The 24,819-nt window shown below is 37.9% G+C and overlaps 2 protein-coding genes across 10 annotated transcripts in view; one reads left to right on the top strand and one right to left on the bottom strand.

The window, feature by feature from the left end:
• The first annotated feature begins 812 nt into the window (after positions 1-812).
• On the top strand, positions 813-17,228 carry LOC105234241 (3,4-dihydroxyphenylacetaldehyde synthase 2). 7 transcript variants are annotated; one of them, XM_049447545.1, is made up of 6 exons: positions 935-953; positions 2,230-2,355; positions 2,423-2,657; positions 2,740-3,439; positions 9,747-9,848; positions 16,688-17,228. In XM_049447545.1, exons 2-6 carry the CDS (start codon positions 2,276-2,278, stop codon positions 17,083-17,085), a joined length of 1,515 nt encoding a protein of 504 aa, XP_049303502.1. In that variant the 5' UTR covers positions 935-953; positions 2,230-2,275; the 3' UTR covers positions 17,086-17,228. The 7 variants fall into 7 exon arrangements, with proteins under 7 accessions (XP_049303489.1, XP_049303500.1, XP_049303502.1 ...); XM_049447543.1 differs by lacking the exon at positions 9,747-9,848 and having other exon boundaries at positions 816-953; positions 2,740-3,861; positions 17,008-17,228; XM_049447540.1 differs by lacking the exon at positions 9,747-9,848 and having other exon boundaries at positions 2,740-3,541.
• A 4,887-nt stretch (positions 17,229-22,115) lies between these two features.
• The window catches only part of LOC105234242 (uncharacterized), a 77,073-nt gene continuing 74,369 nt past the window's right edge, over positions 22,116-24,819 (bottom strand). For 2 of the 3 annotated variants that reach the window (XM_049462580.1, XM_011216533.3), the window contains exons 3-6: positions 23,992-24,101; positions 23,773-23,919; positions 23,486-23,663; positions 22,181-23,367 (exon numbers count right to left, since the gene is read on the bottom strand). In XM_049462580.1, coding sequence (XP_049318537.1) covers positions 22,423-23,367; positions 23,486-23,663; positions 23,773-23,919; positions 23,992-24,101 — 1,380 coding nt within the window. In that variant the 3' untranslated portion in view covers positions 22,181-22,422. Of the gene's footprint in view, positions 23,368-23,485; positions 23,664-23,772; positions 23,920-23,991; positions 24,102-24,819 lie in introns of all 3 variants that reach the window. The other variant, XM_011216532.4, reaches the window with a different exon arrangement.

Below are 24,819 nucleotides of genomic sequence, written 5' to 3' on the forward strand. Positions count from 1 at the left end.
CTAAAGCTAGACCACCCTCCACAAGTAAGAAAACCTATACTGTCTATAACCGACATTTATTTTGTTCGGTCCTTTTGTATGGCAGCTATAGCGTATAGTTGTCCGATCTGAACAATTTTCTCAGCAACTTTTACATTGCTTTAGATAATATTCTGTGCTAAATTTCGTGCTGATACCTCGACAAATAAAAAAGTTTCTCATAAAAAGCTTTAAATGCGATCGTTCAGTTTGTATGGCAGCTATATGCTATAGTGGTCCGATCTTAACAATTTCTTCAGCGATTATAACCATGCTTTAGATATTTAGCTGTGCCAAATTTCGTGCTGATACCTCGACAAATAAAAAAGTTTCTCATGCAAAGCTTTGCTTCCGAACGCTCAGTTTGTATGGCAGCTATATGTTATAGTCATCCGATATCAGCGGTTCCGACAAATGAGCAGCTTCTTGAAGAAAAAAATACGTGTGCAAAATTTCAAATCAACAACTCGAATAAAAAGGGACCAATTGACATATATACAGACAGCCGTCTAACATGGCTAAACCGACTCAGCTCTTTACCATTTCCTTCTGGGTGTCATAAACTTCTTGGTAAATTTAATGCCTCACTCAAACATTAGCAAATTTGGCCATAGCTTTTGATAAGTTAAAAAAACGTTATCCAAGAAATATTATTACACAATACTCTTTTCTTCGCCTAACCTTTTAACAAGCACAATTTATTAGCCATCACTGTAAGTGAAATTTTATGAATACTCTACGACGTAAACAGTTTACTACGGAAAGTATAAAAGACTGTCACAGAAATGAACTGAGCACAGTATAAACAACGCGCCACAACAAACTGTTTTCTCGCAAACTTTCATTTGAAAAAATTTCGAAAACTAAGAAATCGTGTAAAAGTGAAAAGAGTTAAACAAATAGTAACAAAGAGTTAAAAAAAAGTTAAACAAATAGTGAGTATTATGATTAAAATTTAAAATTACATTCAATCCAAATTTATATAACCAAAATATGATTATTGGTGATATTTAATGAAATTAAAAGCCGAATGTGAATCTAAATCTTAAACCGTAATTCGCGGAACAATTTATAATAGAGTTTTCGATGTGATTCGGTAAACACCTGATAGTCCTTTACGAATTACGAATGTGATCAAATGAAACTGTATCTGTTTACGAGTGCAATATCACATAGACATCGGTGCTATCATCACTGAATTCTTAGTCCAAGAGTTTCAGACGAAAAACTCGAACTCTTCTAAACAAACAAAAAGTTTCTGAAATTACTTAATTTTATCCATTGTGTGATATTGACTACCCTGTTTATCCTAACTAGGAACAGTATCAAGCTGGTTCGTTTTCATACTCTTTTGAAAGCCTCGTGATAGCGGAATCGTTATTAGTGTTGAGCTGATAAGAAGGGCGTACCTTTCCATCGGAGTGGGAATGAGCTCATCTCCGTTGTCATCTTGCGTTCTAGCACGGGACCTATGCACCTCGCATTCGCTAAATATGCGTTGGATGAAGACGAGCTGATATTATTTTGACCTAGCATAGAACGCATCAGATCCACTGAATCACCAGCCATTGGAGCCGTTTATCTTGTCGCATTCGTACAAGTTCTAACTGGACATTGTTCAACGCAAGTTTTCAAAATTTTAGGTGGAAACATCCATGATTTTTTCCTCCATTGGCCGGCCTATGGAAAACTGAGGTTGAAACATATCGACATTCTCATTTTCGGCGAACTAGGAAATGTAAAGGAAATTGACAGCAGCAGCCTTAACAAATTTTTGATATGCTTAAAGCGGTTTGGTGCTTTATGCGGGTCTATCGATCAACTATATAGGAGTTGTAGGTACCACAACGAACCATAGCCAGGCTGAGGTTCTGTTGGGATCATTCTCCTGAATCTAGTTAGCTTATCCTTATAAAGGACTGCAAATCTTCATATAAATTTGAAAGATACAATATTAGCCTAGTATGCTCCTCGAATTTTCAAACAGTGCTCAATCAAACTGAAAAGCAACGATTCGTACTGATCCTAAGTAACAATAATGTCTAAAGAGTTTTCGAAAAGGGGTTGGAAAAGCATTCGTAGGCCTACGATACTAATTAGATAATATTACCCTGTACTTTTTCTTTCCTCATTCATATAGAATTTAGACCTATGAAGAGCTTTTGTATATAAAATAAATATTAAAAATTCCAACCATATTTCTTTTCACAGCATAACTAAATTATATGATCATAAGTTCAGAAGGTTGCCACTAGATATGGACGCAGATACCTTTAGAGAATTCGGTAAAGCTGCTGTGGACTTTATAGCCGATTATTATGAGAATATACGCGATTGGTAAGAAGTAACACTGGATAACCGAAAATCAAAGTAAATTTACCAAAAAACATTTTCTCTTTCGCAGCGATGTTCTACCTTCCGTAGCGCCAGGCTATTTGATCAATCAGCTACCCAAAGAGCTGCCAGAAAATCCACAACAATGGCAGGAAATTCTGCAAGATGTTAGTAAGCTCATCGTACCCGGCTTAACTCATTGGCAATCACCGAATTTCCATGCATTCTACCCAACTGGCTGCTCGTATCCATCCATTGTCGGAGATATGTTAGCCAGTGGCCTTAGTGTGATCGGCTTTAACTGGGTGAGTAGACTTAACATCGAGAGTCCTTAGATATTTCTTGTTTGTTTTTTTATGCATGAATTGACTCTCACCTCCCTTTTAGCTCTGCAGTCCCGCTTCCACCGAGTTAGAAATGGTTGTCATGGACTGGTTGGCGAAATTCTTCAAATTGCCAGCACATTTCCTACACTCAACCAAAGGACCTGGTGGCGGAATTATACAGGGCTCAGCCAGTGAGGCTGTACTAGTCGCTGTGATGGCGGCACGTGAACAAGCGGTGCGACGCGTGAAGGCTGCCCAACCAGAGCTAAGCGAGGGTGAAATACGCGCGCGCCTTGTCGGCTACTCTAGCGATCAGAGTAATAGTTGCATAGAAAAGGCGGGCATTTTGGGCACATTGCCGATACGTCTAGTAGCCGTCGATGATTCTCTGGTTTTTAGCGGCACACAGTTAGCCAAAGCTGTAAAAGAGGACCTGGCGAAGGGGCTCATACCTGCAATTTGCATTGCTACAATGGGCGCCACAGGTACTTGCTCGTATGATGACATCGAGTCGTTGGCGACGGTCTGTGAGGAGCATAACATATGGTTGCATGTGGATGCTGCTTACGCAGGCTGCGCTTTAGCATTGGACGATTACGCACATCTGCGCCAAGGACTCGATCGCGTCGATTCGTTGAACTACAACCTGCACAAGTCAATGCCTGTACATTTTGACTGTACGGCTATGTGGTTGCGTGACTCACATAAGATTGTTGAGAGTTTCACGGTGGAACGCATCTACTTGCAACATAAATACGAAGGTCAAACAGATATACCAGATTTTCGTCATTGGCAAATACCGTTGGGACGTCGCTTTCGTGCACTCAAAGTTTGGGTAGCTTTCCGTACTCTTGGCGCTGAAGGTTTGCGTGAACATATTCGTCTTCGAATACGTCTGGCCGAGCGTTTCGAGCAGTACGTGCTAGCCGATTCGCGTTTCGAGCTAGTCGCTAAGCGTGCTATGGGTCTGGTATGTTTTAGAGTGAAGGGTGGAAATGAGCTGTCCACAGAGCTTTTAAAGCGTCTAACAGATCGCAAAAAGATCTATATGGTGCAAGCGATATTTCAAGGAAAGACTTTCCTACGTTTTGTCGTTTGTGGTATGGAACCAAAGGAATGTGACATAGACTTTGCTTGGCAAGAAATTGAGTCACAACTGAGCCAGCTGCTGAGTGAGCAAGAGGTAGCGAAGCTTGAAGTGAGTTCGCTGGAGGCAAAGAAAGCAGAAGAGTGTCACAAGGAGAGCGTAAAAGTACCACAAGTTCACCGCAAAGATGACGTGGTCGGTATCAGTCAACAACTAAGCTCGGGTCTACATATAAGCTTAGGTGCCGCGGAGAAATGTAAATGAAAATTCAAACATATGAATATAAGCTTATATTTATATGCCAATTGGGTTAAACTAGTTTATAAATTTTAATAATAATAAATTATTTAATAGCTACTGAGAACTTTTACTTAAATTAACTTAGTCTAACTAAATATTATTTGTCCTTTCACTTGAAACCAACAATGGAGTAAGTAAGCATGTTTATTTTCATTCGTTTTATCTACTGCCTTAGACACCGCTTTCGCGGTTATAGCCGAGTTTACAATAGTGTTTTAGACTTTAAGTCCGAGACCAGGTCCTTCTCCACCTGATCTCCCCAACGGAGTAGAGTTCTTCTTCTTATACTTACTACTATTACTTTCACAGCTGGAGAGTTTTCATATGAACTGTATCAACGATATCTTTTTGCGATTGAGGTCGTTGTGAACAATTCAAGCATTTACATTGGAAAGCATCAGAACTTTGAAATATACTTTCTTCCATCACTTCTGAGGTTTTCGATTTAGATCGTATACCACTGATTTTTCATAGGCCAGGTCTACGCCGCCCTTTATACGGTTGTAGTCCACAATAGCTAAGGTACAATCAACTTGTTACTTCTTACCATCCATTTGTTTTCTACCTACGTTGGATATTATTGGTTTGTGGCAGTTAGAAGCAACTATTATTTCCTTGGAATCCATCCAACGCGTAGTCTTTATGCCATCACAGCTGTATGACTTTGTCCACGTACTAGTAGAGATCGAACTCTGGAGTGTTCTATCGATTTCGCCTATATATGGTTGTAGTGCATGACAATTATTACGCCTAGAAATGCCAATATTTCATATCCATCCGTCGGGGCCCTATTAGCGTTTTTCTCTCTATTCAGTTGTCTTATTCGCTGATTTGTACACTGTGCGATGAAAATGCACAAACTTTTTGCAAAAAGCTTTCTGAATGCATCGAAATTTTTCATATGAACTGTATCAACTAGGCTCTTCGAGGAAAAGTTACCAGAACTCTCGAATCTACATCCAAAGGCATTTCAAATTTGGATTCAAAGTTTACCTCTTCCGTTAGATTAGTCCAAGTAGCAACGGCAACTGGTCCACTTTCCGCATTTTCACATAGTTTTTTTTCCTCTTTGGAAATTAAATCTAAGTCGTTTTCAGGCCGTTTTTCGTCGTCCGATACAAAATAGAATGAGCATCACTGCCATTCTGAAACTTTACATATTTCCACAGGAAAAAGTCTAACGATGTGATATCACAAGATCTTTGGGGCCAATCGACCGGCTCAAAATGGAAACTTATCTGCTCATCGAAGTGTTCTCTCAAAAAGTCTATTGATTGGTGCGATGTGTGGGAAATGGCGTCATCTTGGTGAAATATAGTCAGTTATTATAGCTCGATAAGGGTCGCCAATGACGGTTACGTTCTCACTGCAATCATTTTTGAAGAAATATGAACCAATGATTCTATCGGCCTACAAACCACACTAAACCGGTGTTTTTTCAAAATGACATAGCAGCTTTTGTTTCTCTTCAGGTGTCTCTTAGTCCCAAATGTCTTCCCGCTGTACACTACTCTAGGTAGATAGGTAGAGTGTAGGTTTTATGACGCAATTAGACCTTTAGAAAGTGCATTGTAAACCCTTCTTGGGACTAAAATCCTACTGACTTTTCTTTGTCTTCTCTGAACCATTTTGTGCACCTGAAGAAGTTTTTCAATACAAAATTTTTGCCAGTGTAATTTATGAAACATCGTCAAGAAACCATAGACCGATAGTTAAAATTCTTTTCCTATACAAAAGCTTTGCATTCACACAGAAGATGATCTAAAGTCTACTATTCTTCTAATTCTTGACAGCTTCCACAATAGTTAATCTCTACATTGGTTATATTCACAATAGTTATCGTATGGTGTGCTTAGTCTGCTGGCTCTGCAACTTGCTATTGTAAATTTTGCTACTATTTATTTTTTAGTAGCCAAGACTCGAACCTTATGTAGGCTTTTCTGTACTCAAACCAATCGCTAGCAGCAATCATTCGGTACAGAATACTTAAGGTTATAAGGGGTGGGTAGGGTAATCTGGCCTTTTTTTTTGAATTTTTTTTCAAAGAAATTTTTATTCTACAATAGAACTTTTATCACATATCATGTGGTATAACGTAGAGTATATTAACACATTTTTTTCGGAATTTTTTTATGACATTTGTCGGAGAAATGGCTGGGTGAATGAGACCGTTTTTGAACTCACTGGATTTGCCAGGCATGCCAACGCATATTTTACAATTGAAGGTTGAATCTCCAATTATCATGCTTCGTAAATTAAACCCGCCACGGCTGTGCAACGGTACGTGATTAGTTATTCGAAATTTTAATGAAAAATAAAAACAAATCCCAAGACCAAACGATGTCTATTTGTGGCTTAGATTTGAGATGTTGTTTGTTGTTTGTACTTAAAAATAATATTGTTTGGTGTTTGTTATTTTATATTCCCTTATCGTCCATAGCGCTCCATGCCTATTTCACGGTTGTACCACATACTTACACACTTATAATAACTAAGTTACTTTTTGTCTACACTAGAATTTATCTAGAAACTAGAAATAATTTATAAGACACAACAACATTTGCCGGGTCTGCTAGTAATTATAAAAAAAAATTATACTTACAGCATAAAAGCCGTTGCTGTTTGGAGCTCGTGACACTGGTTGAGTACTTTTAAGGTTATGTAAATCACTTTTTTTTGTTTTTAACTAAAGTTTGATTTACTGAACTAATTCTATTATTATGAATAAAATAGTAATATTTCATAGTTAATATGGGAGTTGCACTGAGATAGCAATATGATAATTGTAAACGTCACTACTGCACTTGAAGTACAGTTAAAAACACTATAATTGAACAGTTTTCGAGCGGGATGAAAAATTATTGATGGCCACAAAAAAAAAAAAAATATGTGTTGGTCATAAAAAAAGTAAAACTTTAGGGTTGCATGCATTTTTTAATGGCACATTATAAAAAAAAATGAAAACAAAAAATTTCGTTCACAAATTAAAAAAAAAAAATTTTAAGCGAGATCAACCCTTATCACTTAGGAGTATGGAAAATAGCTAGTAGTCGCTTCTCAGACCTACTGAAAACGCATTTAAAATTTGGTAAAAATCGATAAAGTCGTTTCGGAGGAGTATGGTGACTAACATCGTGACATGGAAATTTTATGTATTAGAAGATAGAACATAAACTAGATAAAGATAATAAAAGAATTATTATTAAAGAATTATACAATTCTTCTTTCTTCTAATTTCGCCCAGGCTTTTAACCAGCACAATTTATTAGCCATCACTGTAAGTGAAATGTTATGAATACTCCACGGCATACACAGTTTACTACGGAAAGTATAAAAGACTATCACGGAAATGCACTGAGCACAGTGTAAACAACGCGTCATGATAAACTTTCATATGAAAAAAGTTCTATAAACAAATTTCGAAAACTAAAAAATTGGGTAAAAGTGAAAGAGTTAAACAAACAGTGAGTATTATGATTTCAAATTATATTCCAAGCTCATATAACGAAAATATGATTATCGGCGATATATATGTATAAAAAAATTAGAAGCCGATTGTGAATCGAAATCTTTAAGGGTTAGAGTGAAACCTCTAATTCGTTTAATAATTTATAATGGAGTGTTCGATCTGATCCGGTTAATACGTGATAGTCCTATTTCGAAAATGATCAGACGAAACTTTATCTGCTTACAATATCGCATAGATATCGCCACTATCATCACTGAATTCTTAGGTCAAGAGTTTCAGAGAGAAAGGTCGAGCTTCTGAAAATACCATAATTTCATTCACTATGTGACAGTGACAACCGTGGATATTGCCGGCAGGTGTATTGCTGCGAAGTTCGATCTAAGGAGCCAGGAAGCTGGTTATATGAGGGGATCCAAACGATGTTGAAATTCTCTGCTACTTGAACTGCATCCCTGAAAACTTGGACCATTGACCAGATCCAAAAACTTTCTCCTCCATTGGCCTGCCTTTGCGAAGCTGAGGTGGAAACAACTCGGCAGTCTCACTTTCGGTGAACCAGGCGATGTAGAGAAAACTGTCACCAGTAGCCTAGACAAATTTCTCAACTATACAGGAGTTGTACGAACCACAAAGAACCAGCGCTAGACTGTCCAAATGAGATCCCTCTTCGGATCGAACTCCTGATTTAAGTTAATCTACCCTCATAGTAAAGAACTTCAAACAGTGTTAAGTCTTCATCTTAATTTGAATGATACTATCCAAGTATGCTCTTCAAATTTGCAAACATTACTCAAACAAACTCAAAAGCAATGGACCGATTCTAAGTAACAATAATGCGTAAACAGCTTTCGAAACGCGGTGTTGGAAAAGCATTCGGAAACCTTGGATACCAATTTCATAATATTACTCTCAAATTTTTCTTTCTTTTCTTCACACGTATGAAGAGCTTTTGTATCTAAAATAAATATTCAAAATCACCGCCAAATATCCTTTCACAGCATATCTAAATTATATGATCATAAGTTCAGAAGATTGCCACTAGATATGGACGCGGCAACCTTTAGAGAATTCGGAAAAGCTGCTGTGGACTTTATAGCCGATTATTATGAGAATATACGCGATTGGTAAGAAGGAATACTGATTCATCAAGAATCAAAGCAAATATACCGAAAGACATTTTCTTTTTCGCAGCGATGTTCTACCTTCCGTAGCGCCAGGTTATTTGATCAATCAGCTACCCAAAGAGCTCCCAGAAAATCCACAACAATGGCAGGAAATTCTGCAAGATGTTAGTAAGCTCATCGTACCCGGCTTAACTCATTGGCAATCACCGAATTTCCATGCATTCTACCCAACTGGCTGCTCGTACCCATCCATTGTGGGAGATATGTTAGCCAGTGGCTTCAGTGTGATCGGTTTTAATTGGGTGAGTAGACTTAACATCAAGAGTCGTTAGATATTTCTTCGAACGTTTTTTTAATGCAAAAATTGACTCTCTCACCTTCCCTTTAGCTCTGCAGTCCCGCTTGCACCGAGTTGGAAGTGGTTGTCATGGACTGGTTGGCGAAATTCTTCAAATTGCCAGCACATTTCCTACACTCGACCAAAGGGCCTGGTGGTGGAATTATACAGGGTTCAGCCAGTGAGTCTGTACTGATCGCTGTGATGGTGGCGCGTGAACAAGCGGTGCGACGCGTGAAGGCCGCCCAACCAGACCTGACTGAGGGTGAAATACGCGCACGTCTTGTCGGCTACTCCAGCGATCAGAGTAATTGTTGCGTAGAAAAGGCGGGCATTTTGGGCGCATTGCCGCTACGTCTAGTTGCCGTCGATGAGTCTCGGGTATTTAACGGCACACAGTTAGCCAAAGCAGTGAAAGAGGACCTGGCGAAGGGGCTCATACCTGCAATTTGCGTTGCTACAATGGGCGCCACCGATACTTGCTCGTATGATGACATTGAGTCACTGGGGACCGTCTGTGAGGCGCATAACATATGGTTGCATGTGGATGCTGCTTACGCGGGCTGCGCTTTAGCATTGGATGAGTATGCACATCTGCGCCAAGGACTCGATCGCGTAGATTCGCTGAACTACAACCCACACAAGTCAATGCCTGTACATTTCGAATGCACGGCTATGTGGTTGCGTGACTCACATAAAGTTGTCGCGAGTTTCACTGTGAAACGCATGTACTTGCAACATAAATATGAAGGTCAAACCGATATACCGGAGTTTCGTCATTGGCAAATTCCCTTGGGACGTCGCTTTCGTGCACTCAAAGTATGGGTAGCTTTCCGTACTCTTGGCGCTGAAGGTTTGCGTGAATATATTCGTCTTCGAATACGTCTAGCCCAGCGTTTCGAGCAGTATGTGCTAGCCGATTCGCGTTTCGAGCTATTCGCCAAACGTGCTATGGGTCTGGTTTGTTTTAGAGTGAAGGGTGGCAATGAGTTGTCCACAGAGCTTTTGAAGCGTCTAACAGATCGCAAAAAGATCTATATGGTGCAAGCGATATTTCAAGGAAAGACTTTCCTACGTTTTGTCGTTTGTGGTATGGAACCGAAAGAATGTGATATAGACTTTGTTTGGCACGAAATTGAGTCACAACTGAGCCAGCTTCTGAGTGAGCAAGAGGTAGCGAAGCTTGAAGTGAGTCCGCTGGGAGCAAAGAAGGCAGAGGACAGTCACAAGGAGAGCGTAAACGTACATTAATTGCGCCACAGAGATGACGTAGTAGGGTCTACACCTAAGTTTAGGTGCCGTGAACATAACCTTATATTTATATGCCAATTTGGCAAAAATATTTTATCAAATATAATATTAATAAATTACCTAATAGCTACTGAGAACGTTTTAACTTAGTCTAACTAAATATTAACAGTCCTTTCACTTGAAACCAATCATGCAGTAAGTAAACATGTTTATTTTCATTCGTCTTATTTATTGGCGTAGATACCGCTTTCGTGGTTATAGCTGAGTTGAAAACAGCGCACCAATTTGAGACACTAAGTGCAGCCAGGTCCTTCTCCACCTGGCCTTTCCCCTTCCTCTGCTTCCCCTAGCGAGTACTATTCTACACAGTACCCGCCGCTGGAAGCAGAGGAAGATCTCGACTCCTTTGGAAAGATCAGGTGGAGAAGAACCTGACTGCACTTGGGCCTCAATGGCGCGTTGTCCATTCGGACAACATGACCTAGTCAGCGTAGCCGCAGCTTATTATAATCGCTGAACTATGTCAATGTCGACGTATATCTCATGCAGCTCTTAATAAAAGGACCATAAATCTTTCACAGAAGCTTTCTTTCGAAAAATCGCAACGTCGGCTCATCAGTTGTTGTCATCGTCTAAGCCTCTGCGCCATATAGTTTTGTTTTTGTTCGTCGAGAGAGGACTTTACTTTTCAATTGTCTGCTTAGTCTGAAATAGCACCTGTTGGCAAGAGTTATTCTGCGTTGGATTTCCAGGCTGACATTGTTGGTGGTGTTTACGCTGGTTCCATGATAGACGAAATTATCTGCGACTTCTAAGTTATGACTGTCAACAGTGAAGTGGGAGCGAAGTCGCGAGTGCGACTACTGTTTGTTTGATGGCGGGAAATATTTTGTCTTGCCCTAACGGCGCGGGTGTTGAGGCCGATGATATCAATATTATCGGCATACGCCAGCAGCTGTACACTCTTATAAAAAATTGTACCTGCACGATTAAGTTCTGTAGCTCGAATTATTTTCTTGAGCAGATTGAAGAAGTCGCACGATCGGGAGTCGCCTTGTCTTTCCCGATCCTGACGGAGCTTTGGGGTTGTTCAACGTCGGTTTATACAGCCGTATTACTTTTGCGGGGATACCAAATTCGGACATCGCGGAATAAACGCAGCTCCTTTTCATGATGTCGAAAGCAGCTTTGAAATAGACGAATAGGTGGTGTGTGTCGATTTTCTTTCACGGTTATTTTCCAAGATTTGTAGTATGGTGAATATTTGGTCGGTTGTTGGCTTTTCAGGCCTAAAGCCACACTGATAAGGTCCAATCAGTTTGTTAACGGTGGGCTCTAATCTTTCACACAATACGCTCGATAGAACCTTATACGCAATGTTGAGGAGGTTTATCCCACGGTAGTCGGCGCTGATTCCAATCGATGAGCATGCTTTCGTCCGACCGTATTTTAAAGCTGATGCATGCTCCTTATCAGTTCTTCGCCGCCGTGTTTGAATAGCTCGGCCGGCAATCCGTCAGCCCCCGCTGTTTTGTCGTTCCTCAGACGGGTAATTGCTAATCGAAATTCTTCATAGTCGGCCAATGGAGCGTTTGCTCTATCATCATCGATTGGGCAATCGGGTTCGCCTTCTCCTGACGTTGTAGTTTCTCTGCCGCTCAGCAGGTTGGAGAAGTTTTCCCTCCATAATTTAAGTATGCTTTGGACATCGATCACCTTTAGGGGTTCTGCAAGTGTATGCTCCGGTCTTGAAACCTTCTGTTAGCCGCCGCATTTTTGTAGAATTTTCGAGAATTACATCTGTCGGCCAGCTTATCGAGCTCTTCGTACTCACGCATTTTGGCCTCTCTCTTTTTATGTCTGCTAATGCGTCTAGCTTCTCTCTTCAACTTTTGATATCTATCCCATCCCGCACGTATTGTGGTCAATTGTAACATTGCGAGATAGGCATTCTGTTTTCTCTCCGCTGCGACACGTCACTCCTCGTCATATCAGCTGTTCTTTTGCATTTTCCAAAAACTAGTGATTTCGGTTGCAGCAAGTAAGTAAGGAGTTTCAAATGACGTCCAACCCCTTATACCGAGTTGTTGACGAGTGCTCTCAAAGAGCAGGGGTGCAAGTCGAGTAGAAAATCGTTCTGCTGTCTATTGTGATTGCAGCTTCTCGACGCCGAACCTTCCTTGTGTTTGTTGACGTGCGTTTTTTGCTGCAAAGAGGCGGGTGCGAATCTAGACTGCAACAAGGTAGTGGTGCGAGTCGATGTTAGAACCTCGTAGCGTCACATCTAAAACACTGAAGACGTGTCTTCCGTCTATCACAACATGATCGATCTGGTTGGTAGTTTTTCGATCTGGAGGCAGCCAGGTAGCTTGATGTATTTTCTTGTGCTGGAATCTAGTAGCATAGATAACCATATTTCGGGCCCCGGCAAAGTCGATCAGCCTCAACCCATTTGGGGATGTGTCGTCGCGGAGGCTGAATTTACCGACCGTTTTGCCAAAGATACCTCCTTGGCTTTCCTGGCAGTACGGTTGCCATGCACGATTTTGACATCGTGGCGGGGGCAGCTCTCATAGGTGCGCTCCGCGCCCTCATCCTAGGTCACATCGTCCTTCTCTTCCGTCGGGGTGTGGGCGCAAATGACCCACCCCAATGTATTCCGGAAATATTGCAATTTCAAAACTGCACTCAGCAATTATTTTATTTCTAAGTTATTAACATGGTCAATTAAATGCATAGTTCCCACTTATTTGCATAGATTTATCACCTTAGTGTGATAAGCATAATTCATTGTTGTAAATGGCACACACCTTTGCTTAACGAAAACAAACAATAAATTCCAAAAAGCAAACACAAAATTTAACGATCAGGTGACAATGTATAACACTGCAATAAAGCTGATTAGATAGCGCTTGAAGATCAGGTTGAAGGTTTGCACAAAATATATACATACATATACAGATTCGTTTACGTTCTTCGCCGCTTGTGCAGCAATATTGAGATCCTTAGTAAAGGTATACAGTGGTGGCACGACATATTGGAACAAAACAAAATAATAGTTTGTTAAATGAAGTTACTTCTTTTTTTACGTAAACGCAGCACTTTGAAATTTCTAAATAGAATATTAAAAAAAAAATTTTTGAAAAAAAATTAAATTAAATTAAATTAATTTAACTAAATTAAATTAATTTTTTTTTTAATTTTTTTAAATTTTTTTTAAATTCATTTTGAAATTTTCAAATTATATATATATAGAATATGAAATTAAAAAAAAAAAAATTATTAAAAACTTTAAAAAAAATTTTAATTAAATTAATTTTTTTTTTTTTTAATTTTTTCAATTTTTTTTTCATTAATTTTAAAATTTTCAAATTGAAATATATTTCTTCTGTCATTTTTTTTTTGTATGCGAAAGCTTGAGTAAAATATATAGATTTACCTGAGCATGGCACTCTGAAGCCATGTTTAGATTCCAGTCGTTCTATATATATATGCTATAGTAGTCCCATCTGAACAATTTCTTCGGAGATTGTAACCATGCTTTAGATACTTAGTCGTGCCAAATTTCGTGCTGATATCTCGACAAATAAAAAAGTTTCTCATACAAAGTTTAGATTCCGATCGCTCAGTTTGTATGGCAGCCATATGCTATAGTCATCCGATGTCAGCGGTTCCGGCAAATAAGTAGCTTCTTCGAGAGGAAATTTCGTGTGCAAAGTTTCAAATCAACAATTCGCATAATGTGGAACCAGTTCGCGTATATAGAGACAACCGAACAGTCATGGTTATGTCAACATAACGCGTCACGCTTTTCTTCCGCGAGCTATAAACTTCGTGATAAATTTAAAACATCAAACTTTTCCGTAGACTAGATAAAGTCAAACAAAGAGTTATTGAAGTATTAGTGTACAATTCTACTTCCTTCTTGCCTAACCTTTTAACAAACACAATTTATTAGCCATCAGTAATAGTAAAATTTTATGAATACTCCACGGCGTACACAGTTTACTACGGAAAGTATAAAAGACTATCACGGAAATGAACTGAGCACAGTATAAACACCGTGCCACAACAAACCGTTTTCTCGCAAACTATCATTTGGAAAAATTTCTATAAAAAAAATTTCGAAAACTAAAAATTTTTGCAAAATTGAAAGAGTTAAAGCAGTTAAACAAATAGTGAGTATTAAGATGATTTGAAATTACAATCAAAATTTATATAACGAAAAAATTATTATCGGCGATATAGATAGAATAAATTAGAAGCCGATTGTGAATCGAAATTTCTAAGGGTTATAGTGAAAACTTTAGTTCATGGAATAATATTTATTGTAGTTTCCGAAGTGATCCGGTTAACACGTGATAGTCCTATTTCGAAAGTGTTCGAATGAAATCTATGTGCTTACAATATCACATAGATATCGGTGCTATCATCACCGAATTCTTAGTCCAACAGTTTCAGACGAAAAACTCGAACTCCTCTACCCATACAAACTATGTGATAGTGACACGCGCCTGCTATTAAGGTCACAGTAAACATACTGCTTCGAAGTGTAGTTTTAAATGGGGAGAAGCTCATCTCCGTTATCATCTTGCGTTCTAGCACTGTACCTATGGATCTCGCCTTAATCGACGATCGGTTGCTACTGCGAGATTGTTTTGAGCTAGCAGCGATGTAGAGGAAACTGACACCAGCAGTCTCAAAAAATGTTTGATAAGCTTAAAGAGTTTTATCGGTTATCAAGGGTCTATCGATCAACTATATAGAAATTTTAGGTACCGCTAAGAACCTACGCTAGACTGAGATTCCTGTTGGGATTCTCCTGACTTAACCTAACCTATCTTGATAGTAAAGTACTGCAAACAGTGTTAAGACTTCATCTTGATTTGGATGATATTATCTAAGTATGCTCTTAGAATTTGCAAACAGTACTCAAACAAACTCAAAAGCAACTGTCCTTACTGATCCTAAGAAATAATAACGCCTATTCAAAATTCAAAACACAGTGTTTGAACAAGATTCCTAGACCTTGGTTAATAATTTGATTATATTACTCTGTAATTTTTCTTTCCCCATTCATTTGTAGTTTAGACTTATGAAGAGCTTCTGTATAAAAAAAATACTCTAAATCACTAACACATCTTCTTTCACAGCAAAACTAAATTATATGATCATAAGTTCAGAAGATTGCCACTAGATATGGACGCGGACACCTTCAGAGAATTCGGTAAAGCTGCTGTGGACTTTATAGCCGATTATTATGAGAATATACGCAACTGGTAAGAAGGAACATTGGTTCAACAAAAATCAAAGTAAATATAACGAAAAACATTTTCTTTTTCGCAGCGATGTTCTACCTTCCGTAGAGCCAGGCTATTTGATCAATCAGCTACCCAAAGAGCTCCCAGAAAATCCACAAAAATGGCAGGAAATTCTGAAAGATGTTGGTAAGCTCATAGTACCCGGCTTAACTCATTGGCAATCACCGAATTTTCATGCGTACTACTCAATTGGCTGTTCGTACCCATCCATTGTCGGAGATATACTAGCCAATGGATTTGGTGTGATGGGCTTTAGTTGGGTGAGTAGACTTAACATTGTCTTTTTACGCATGAATTGGCTCTCACATTGTCTTTCAGATAAGCAGTCCCGCTTCCACCGAGTTAGAAATGGTTGTCATGGACTGGTTGGCGAAATTCTTCAAATTGCCAGCACATTTCCTACACTCGACCAAAGGACCTGGTGGCGGAATTATACAGGGTTCAGCCAGTGAGGCTATACTGATTGCTGTGATGGTGGCGCGTGAACAAGCGGTACGACGCGTGAAGGCCGCCCAACCAGAGCTAAGCGAGGGTGAGATACGCGCACGCCTTGTCGGCTACTCCAGCGATCAGAGTAATTGTTGCGTAGAAAAGGCGGGCATTTTGGGCGCATTGCCGCTACGTCTAGTGGCCGTCGATGAGTCTCGGGTCTTTAACGGCACACAGTTAGCCAAAGCAGTGAAAGAGGACCTGGCGAAGGGGCTCATACCTGCAATTTGCGTTGCTACAATGGGCGCCACCGATACTTGCTCGTATGATGACATTGAGTCACTGGGGACCGTCTGTGAGGCGCATAACATATGGTTGCATGTGGATGCTGCTTACGCGGGCTGCGCTTTAGCATTGGATGAGTATGCGCATCTGCGGCAAGGACTCGATCGCGTCGATTCGCTGAACTACAACCCACATAAGACACTTCCTATCAATTTTGAATGCACGGCTATGTGGGTGCGTGACTCACATAAGATTGTTGAGAGTTTCACTGTGAAACGCATGTACTTGCAACATAAATATGAAGGTCAAAGCGATATACCAGAGTTTCGTCATTGGCAAATACCGTTGGGGCGTCGCTTTCGTGCACTCAAAGTTTGGGTAGCTTTCCGTACTCTTGGCGCTGAAGGTTTGCGTGAATATATTCGTCTGCGAATACGTCTGGCCGAGCGTTTCGAGCAATACGTGCTAGCCGATTCGCGTTTCGAGCTATTCGCCAAACGTGCTATGGGTCTAGTATGCTTTAGAGTGAAGGGTGGAAATGAGTTGTCCACAGAGCTTTTAAAGCGTCTAACAGATCACAAAAAGATCTATATGGTGCAAGCGATATTTCAAGGAAAGAATTTCTTACGTTTTGTCGTTTGTGGTGTGGAACCGAAGGAATGTGATATAGACTTTGCTTGGCAAGAAATTCAATCACAACTGAGCCAGCTGTTGAGTGAGCATGAGGTAGCGAAGCTTAAAGTAAATGCGCCGGAAGAAAAGAAGGCAGAAGAGAGCCACAAGAAGAGCGTAAAAGTACAGTAATTGCGTCACAAAGATGATGTGGTGGTAGGGTCGCGGAGAAAAGTAAATAAATATTCAAATATATCAACATAACCTTATATTTATATGCCAATTTGCTAAACTATTTAACCAAATATTATATTAGTAAATTACCTAATAGCTTCTGAGAGCGTTTTACTTAAATTAACTTAGTCTAACTAAATAGTAGCAGTCATTTCACTTGAAATCAACAATGAAGTAAGTAAAACTTTTCATTCTTCTTCAATAGCAACATTCTTTATGGAAACGGTTCCGTAAACGTAATGGGTGCCAGGTTTTTGGATCACCGATGAAAAAAACAAGGTACCTTAATTTTAATGGGATACAAAAAGAAACCGGAGACAGTGTGTACACAGCTGAGTCCAATCAGTAGTGCCAAGAAAATTTAAATATGTGTGAAAATGACTCCAATTTTTGAATAACGTGACCACAGGTGTTGAATCAGACCGTCAACGCCAAGTTTTACGTGGAAGTCCTCAAGAGACTCAAACGAAAGGTCCATAGGATCCGACAAGACATCTCAGCCGATTGGAAGTTGCACCACGACAATCCCCCGGCTCACATCGCCTTTCTTGTAAACAGCTACCTAACCAAGGCCGGCATCCCAACGCTTCCGCAGCCGCCCTACAGCCCACATGTGTCCCGCCCGGACTTTTTTTTTTGGGATCTACTTTTAATATCCTTCTCACCAAGTTTGTCACGGCGTTAATTGTTGGCAGCAGCAACTACAAGTTGCAGTTGCTTGTTGCGACAAATGACAGACGGACAGATAACGAGTAGTACCGTAATAAAACAAATAAACGCTACTGAGGGAGCGTATGTGAGTGGCAATGTACAAAAATCGTAGTCTGGGGATTATCAGCAAAAATATACACAGGACTACATGCAATAGTCAAGAGCTATGCAAAGCCAGGCGGTCACATTGGAAACACTGTCAGCAATGTATTTTGGTGATTGCAACTAACTGCTCGCAATATTGGCGTTATGCCAGGGGAAAAAGTCGAGTATGGATAAGGCAATAACGGTAGTTCTGTATATGTGCTTGGGTGTATTACATTGACAAGTGTATTTATATGTGTTTGTAAATTGAAGAGAACAGAACAATGTTTGGTGGGCAGCGGTCGGAAATTGCAAATAGCTTTCGGCCTAAATACGCCAATAGGACATATTTAGTATTTAATATGAACAATTTTATATGAGAGATTTACATAAATCCAAAATTATTTTCAAAAAGAGTTAAGCTGCTTGGTGCCGTCTTGTGGAAACCAAATGTCGCCGAAATCACGAGCTTCATAGTTAACCTCCACAATAGTTATCGCATGGTGTGCTCAGTCTGCTAGCTCTGCAACTTACTATTGTAAATTCTGTTAAAATTTTTTAGTAGCGAAGACTCGAACGTTATGTCGGCTTTTCTGTACTCAAACAAACCGCTAACAACTACCGTTCGATAAGGAATCCTTTAAATTATAATAGAAAAATATATTTTGCTTAACTGTGGCAAAAACTTATCGATATAAAAACTTATTCGATAAGATATAAAGTCTTAGAGTTTTCAATAAAGAATGGAATGGTGACAATTGAGAAGACTTAGAACGAATATTATGGTAAGACTGAATGCAGGAAGCTGAAAAAATATCGGGAAAAGTAGAAAAGAGTAACATTTTAACTAAAAAATAAGTAAATGATAAGCAAATCGTAACAAATTGTAAAATAAAAAAAAAAAAAGTTAAAAAAATAAAAAATTTGAAAAAAAAACAAATTTGAGAAAATTTTGAAAAATATTTCAAAAAATGTGAAGGAATAAAAGCTAAGTTAACAAGCTATATTATTATAATTATTTTACAAAATATGAGCAGTCACGCACAAACTTTAAAGAAAATAATTAATCAAATTCCTTGCCGCCATTTTGCTCAAAACCCCATTTCTTTCCACCAACAACTAACGGCATATTTTAGCTAGGTGTGCAGTTATCAACATTCACTCTCAAATTGTCACAGGCTCATCGCTTTGTGTTCGTATGTTTAGCTCTTTTGCATAACAAAGCAATTTATTTGCGGCGACAGTGAATTTTGCATGGCCTATAAAGCTCTCTCGGTCGCTTGATGTGCGCCATATTTCTGGCAAAGCTTTGAGTGTGGGTTTATTTGCAATACTTTTGCTACTTTTATGCCATTTCGCCTATTTTGACTAACAAAAAAGGTGCAAATAATTGCTTAAACCGTTGCAAATGCATTAGGATGGATAAACTGGTTCGAAGAAATGATTGGTTCTGAGATAGAAATAACGGTTTCGAAAGTTTCTAATAAGAAACCCACTAATATGGTCATCTGGATGTGTAAAACGCAGACAAAGAAACTGCAAACTTGTCAGAAGACTTCACTTCGGACTACGAGAGGAGGTCTTTTGATGTCTCCTATCGAACACCTACATAGTGAGGTTCGTATGCTCCCAGTTAAGTAGCGTAATAAACTCCTCTCCAGGCAGTTCCTGCTAGGATACTTTCGTTTGAAGCGGAACTGCTTTCTTGGGTAAGAGGTATTACGTCGACGATATGAAAGAATACGCCGACCAGACGCTGGGCACTAGGCAGTACTGGAGTATGGAGTATGTAGTACTGGAAACCCCGAACGGGTTGGTTTGACTGGTGGACGATTAGGTAAGAGTGACATCTTACCGTAATGGTGGATAGACTAACACCGTTCTCACCTCCATGGCTCTGAACATGAACTCTCATAAGGATTTGTGTCAACCCTCGCGTGGCCTCCCGGCTTGCACATATAACCACGGGGTTCTTAAAGACCCATTAGAACAAAAATGAATACACCACCAGAAGGAACGACGGGACCGTCTCCCGTAGAAGTGGTAAGATACTTAGATCCCCTACACCCACCATCATTCTCAAACAACTCGACAAGGCTGAAGAAAAGATAGCCGCAAAGAAAACTTCGGCCGGTCGGAAAGAATTCGGAGTGCACTACACCTCGATAATCGAAGAACATTGTCAACATAAACTTGATTTTCAACCTGCTTTGACGTGTTTTTTTCAGCTTCAGCTCACCTTTGCCACATTATTCGGCCGATTGATCGCCTGTTTCCACACTGAAAGCATAGATCCAAGCCTCATCGCCAGAAATAATAGGTTTCATGACATTCTTGTAGACGGAAATTACTGTTTCACACACGTTATTTTGACGCTGTCTTGGGAAAATATTTAGTGATTTTGGAATCAATCGTGCTTTCACTTTTATTAGACACAAATGATCTTTCAAAATAGTTTTCACTGATCCTTCCGATATTCAAACAATGTCTCTGAGATCTCTGACTACTAATCATCGATTCTCAATATTTTGTCCCTTAATAATGACCCACACTAATGTACATATTGTTTATTTGTAGCTAACAAACAAAGCACTATTATTTATAAGGACGATTTTTACATGGCATGCAATTGAATGCAGTTGCATGCCCCAGTAACCCACTTCGTGGCAAATTGAAATGAAACACATTTGTATTTGAATTTTATTTTTCGTGTCATATAGCTTGTGTATTTGGAAAAGTGTTAGCTTTATTAGCTTTTACATTGAGTGAGCAGCGCTATTAAATACATACTATACATACATATGTACGTACATAGAATGTTTATGTTTTTAGGCAACTAAAATATTAAGTTGTCGAGTGTTTAATAGGACTTGAGGGACAGACATTTAGCAGAGTCTATAAATTAAATTATTAAAACAAATACAATTTGGATATTATTTGCTATGCTAGAGAGAGCTTGCAGGCATATTTTCATATTTTAATATTCTTTTGCATATAAATATAATTATTTAAGCATTATTTAGGCATTGTGATACAGACTATAGACTCTACTGTGTACGCATATATAATATTTTGGTTAAATGAACTGTCCATTAGCACGGCATGCTTACAATATTTCCACTTATTTGCAATTTTATACTCCGCTTCCGCACGTATTAGGCGTGAATATTCACCACATACACTGTGCAACATATAAACTATATTTGGAATTAGTTTTGCTGCTTACAAAAAACATAAATTTACAAATTGTTAATACGCTAAAACTACTTTTTTTATAAAAATACAAATACACACAACAATTTACACATATTTTTTAAAATTTAAAGCAAATAAATAAAGCGACACGATCGATTTTTATACAGTGTAATTCATAGCTGTCATTACATTTAGTAGGCACTTATTTTTCTATATTCATTTCGTTTTAATTTTTACAATTTTATTCAACTAATTAGCATAGAGCGTGAAGTACTAAGTATAAACTAGAAACTAAGCTATTGAAATTGTGTTAAAATGCTCTTTGGTTGGGTTTCACTACGATTTGCTGTTGAAAACTTAATAAAAAATACGCAAACTTCATTAAAACTAATAATTACAAGTAATTTCTTTAAAGAAAACTATTATCTAAAGAGCAAATAGCTATTTACAAAGGTTTCTTTTTTACAAAATATTACGGAGACAGGCATTATAATGGAGACACTTAGAATTTTTGCTTTGTGATCAGTTGGTTGGCGCAACAAGTGCGGAACTGTGCGAGGTATACGTTTGGTGAGAACTGGTTGAAATATTTTTATTGAAAAAAATTTTAAATTTATAAGTGAAAAAATTAAACAAAAAATTAAAAATGAATTTAATTTAATTTCTTTTAATTAAATTAATTTAAAAAATTTAAAAGTTAAAAAAGGATTTAATTTTTTTGTAATAATAAAAGTAATTTAAACCAAAAAATTAAATTAAATTAAATTAATTTAATTAAAAATAAATAATTAAATTTAATTTAATTAGTTCTATTTAATTTAATTTATTTTTTTTTATCAAATTAATTTAATTTATTTTTTTATTTTTAATTAATTAATTTGTAATTTTTTTTTTTTAATTATTAATTAAAAACTAATTTAATTTAAAAAATTAAATTTTTTTTTTTTTAATTAAAAAAATTAAATTGTTTAATTTTTTAAATTAATTTTTTTGAATTTAAATTAAAGAACCAAATTAAAAAAAAATAATTGTTATTTTTTAAAAGGAAAAAATAATAGAAACAATATTTAGACCGGTTGCTTTCCAGCTAAGCACAGCCCGCACAGTCCCGCTGACAACTGATCTTATATTTTAATGCTTAGATCAACGTTACACCGAGACAACTGAAGTTCAGCGACTCATACAATCTTTAAATAAAAAAATATTTATACGCAACATTTTCACTTTCTTTTAGTTGACTAGTCTATGTGAAGAATACAGAATGCAACTCTCCACAGCCTTACACTAAGACGCCATAAAAGCTATCTACAGATAGACGAAATGCCCCAAACCCTTAGCGGGATGATTGTTCACCATCTCGCCGCCAACCGAAGACGCCGCAGACATCGACGAGGCTCCAGCCGACACATTATTACCATTTAAATCATTGGCAGCCTGTGCTGTCAACGCGCCCTCCACCGCATTGCTGTTGCCATTGCCGTCGGTGAGCATGCGCGTGGAGCGCGCTACACAGACGCTTTGAGGACGTAGCCGCGTGCAGGCGCTCGTATCGAAGCGTCCATTCAACTGTATATCCAGCAGCTTCTTGTCATTGCCGAGTGCGGAGAAGCTATGCGAGGCTGTGCGTATTTCGCGTATATTGTACACGGGGCTGTAGCTGGGCAGATGCATTTGTAAGGTTTTGGTCGTGGCACAACTACTGCTACTCGAGGTGCTGTTCGAACGCTGTAATTGCAACATCATTGACGAATTTTTATGACAAAATTCGCATGATTTAAACGTATTGCGACACTTCGGACACACATCGATAGCGACGACGGCTTTTGACTTGGATTGCGGTTGTATTGGTACGACGGAGAGTGTGGATGGTGTGCGTCGCATACCAGCTGAGCCCTCAGAGGATGTGTCCGATGAGCCAGAGTTGGATGAAGCGCCGTCTTCATCTTCATCGCTAGCCATTAAACTGTGTAGATCGTCGGTTAGAGACTCGATGGATATATCCAAGAGACTACTGTCATCCTCCAATGAGGAAACGGTGCTGTTGGCATCAAAAGACTTGCTGTTGTTGTTGTTAGTGCCGTTGCTAGTTAGACCATTGAGCGTGGCAAGCAGTTGGCGGCGACGACTGTAGTTCGGATTGCGGCGTACCAGGAAATGGCAGGTTTCACCACGACGCATGCGTTCGGATTGAGCGCGTAGCGGTATGTCGTCGGGATGCAATTTTCGTTGATATTCCTGACCGGGGCAGACCTGAAGTAGAAGTAAAAAATTAGCAAAATATTCAACACACAAATTCAAAAATGAAAAATCTAACCCAAAGAGAGAGTCGGTTCTCCCTTTAGCAATAAACATTGGCCAAGTTACTTACTTCGTATATAGAGAACTGTTCGACGGGTTCCATGGAGTTGTAGCAAGAAAGCAGCAGTTGTAGTAGCTCATCCGATGTTGTTTCCTCGGAGATAACCAAAGATTTATATTGTGAGGAGGGTTGTAGGGCCGAGGTGTGCACGCGTATTAAGCCACCTGGCTTTAATTGCAAGCAGAATCTGTAAGTACAAAGATTATGTATTAGCCAAAGTGCTTATGGTAGCTTTCTAACATTACGAAACTATAATCTTGAAATAGAAAAATATATAATTTTCAATTTCTTCTCACCTTGACTCGCCTTTCGGATGGCATGCTTGTAGTATAGCCGGTCGTGTATCATCGTCTAGCACGAGTATGGTCTTCACACCAGCACGTCGCACCGACACTTCCATAGAGAGATAGAAGAGACGTGGATCGCGATGACGCATTTTCAAGCTAAAGAAAGTTAAAAAAAAATAAGTTTAATTAAGTATGTTAGACTTAATGGTTTTTTTGATAGAAGCTTACCGTCTGAGCAGCTGTGTTATAACTTCCTTGCTGGTTGTGTCCCATTGTATGCCTAGTGTTTTGTATTCGATATCGATTTTTAGACAGTTCGTAAAAACTTTGATGGTCGTCTGGAAGAGAGAAATAAAATTAGTTTGATTTTTTAAACGTAATGCAATGTTAATTTTTATTTCATTTTTAATTTTTACTTTATTTCTAATTAGTTTTAATTTTAATATTAACTTGAATTTTGTTTTTAATTTTTACTTTATTTCTAATTAGTTTTAATTTTAGTTGCAGTTTTAATTTTAATTATAATTTTATTTTTAATTAGTTTAAATTTTAATTTGAACTTTAATTATAATTTTAAATTAATTTTAAAATTAATTTTGATTTTGTTTCTTATTTTAATTTTAGTTTCAATATTAATTTTAATTTTGATTTCAACCTTAATAATTTTTTATTTTTTCATTTAATTAAAAATTTTAGTTTTAATTTGGTTATTAGTCGTCATTTCAATACAAATTTTATATATTTTTTTTAAATTTTTAATTTTTATTTTCATATCTTTTAGTTTTATTTTTAAGTTTCATATTATATTTTTTAATTATATTCCTTTAATTATAGTTTTAATTTTAATTTTCATATTTCTTTAATTTTAATTTTAAATTAAATTTAAATTTCAGATTTTATTTTAATTAAAATTTTAGTTTAACATTAATTTAAATTTTCGAAATTATTTCAATTTTAATTTTAATTACAATTATTTATTTTAATTTAAATTTTAGTTTAATATTAATTTAATTTATTCTAAATTATTTCAATTTTAATTACAATTTTAATTTTATT

This window comes from Bactrocera dorsalis, chromosome 1 (genome assembly GCF_023373825.1).
Source record: "Bactrocera dorsalis isolate Fly_Bdor chromosome 1, ASM2337382v1, whole genome shotgun sequence".
In the NCBI taxonomy this organism is placed as follows: Eukaryota; Metazoa; Arthropoda; class Insecta; order Diptera; family Tephritidae; genus Bactrocera; species Bactrocera dorsalis.

Bases quoted from the DNA above. Each gene is read 5' to 3' on its own strand.
- LOC105234241 (XM_049447532.1), top strand. From the start codon at position 2,276: ATGGACGCAGATACCTTTAGAGAATTCGGTAAAGCTGCTGTGGACTTT. The intron at 2,356-2,422 runs GTAAGAAGTAAC...TCTCTTTCGCAG, and splicing joins TATGAGAATATACGCGATTG to CGATGTTCTACCTTCCGTAG. The intron at 2,658-2,739 runs GTGAGTAGACTT...CCTCCCTTTTAG, and splicing joins GTGTGATCGGCTTTAACTGG to CTCTGCAGTCCCGCTTCCAC.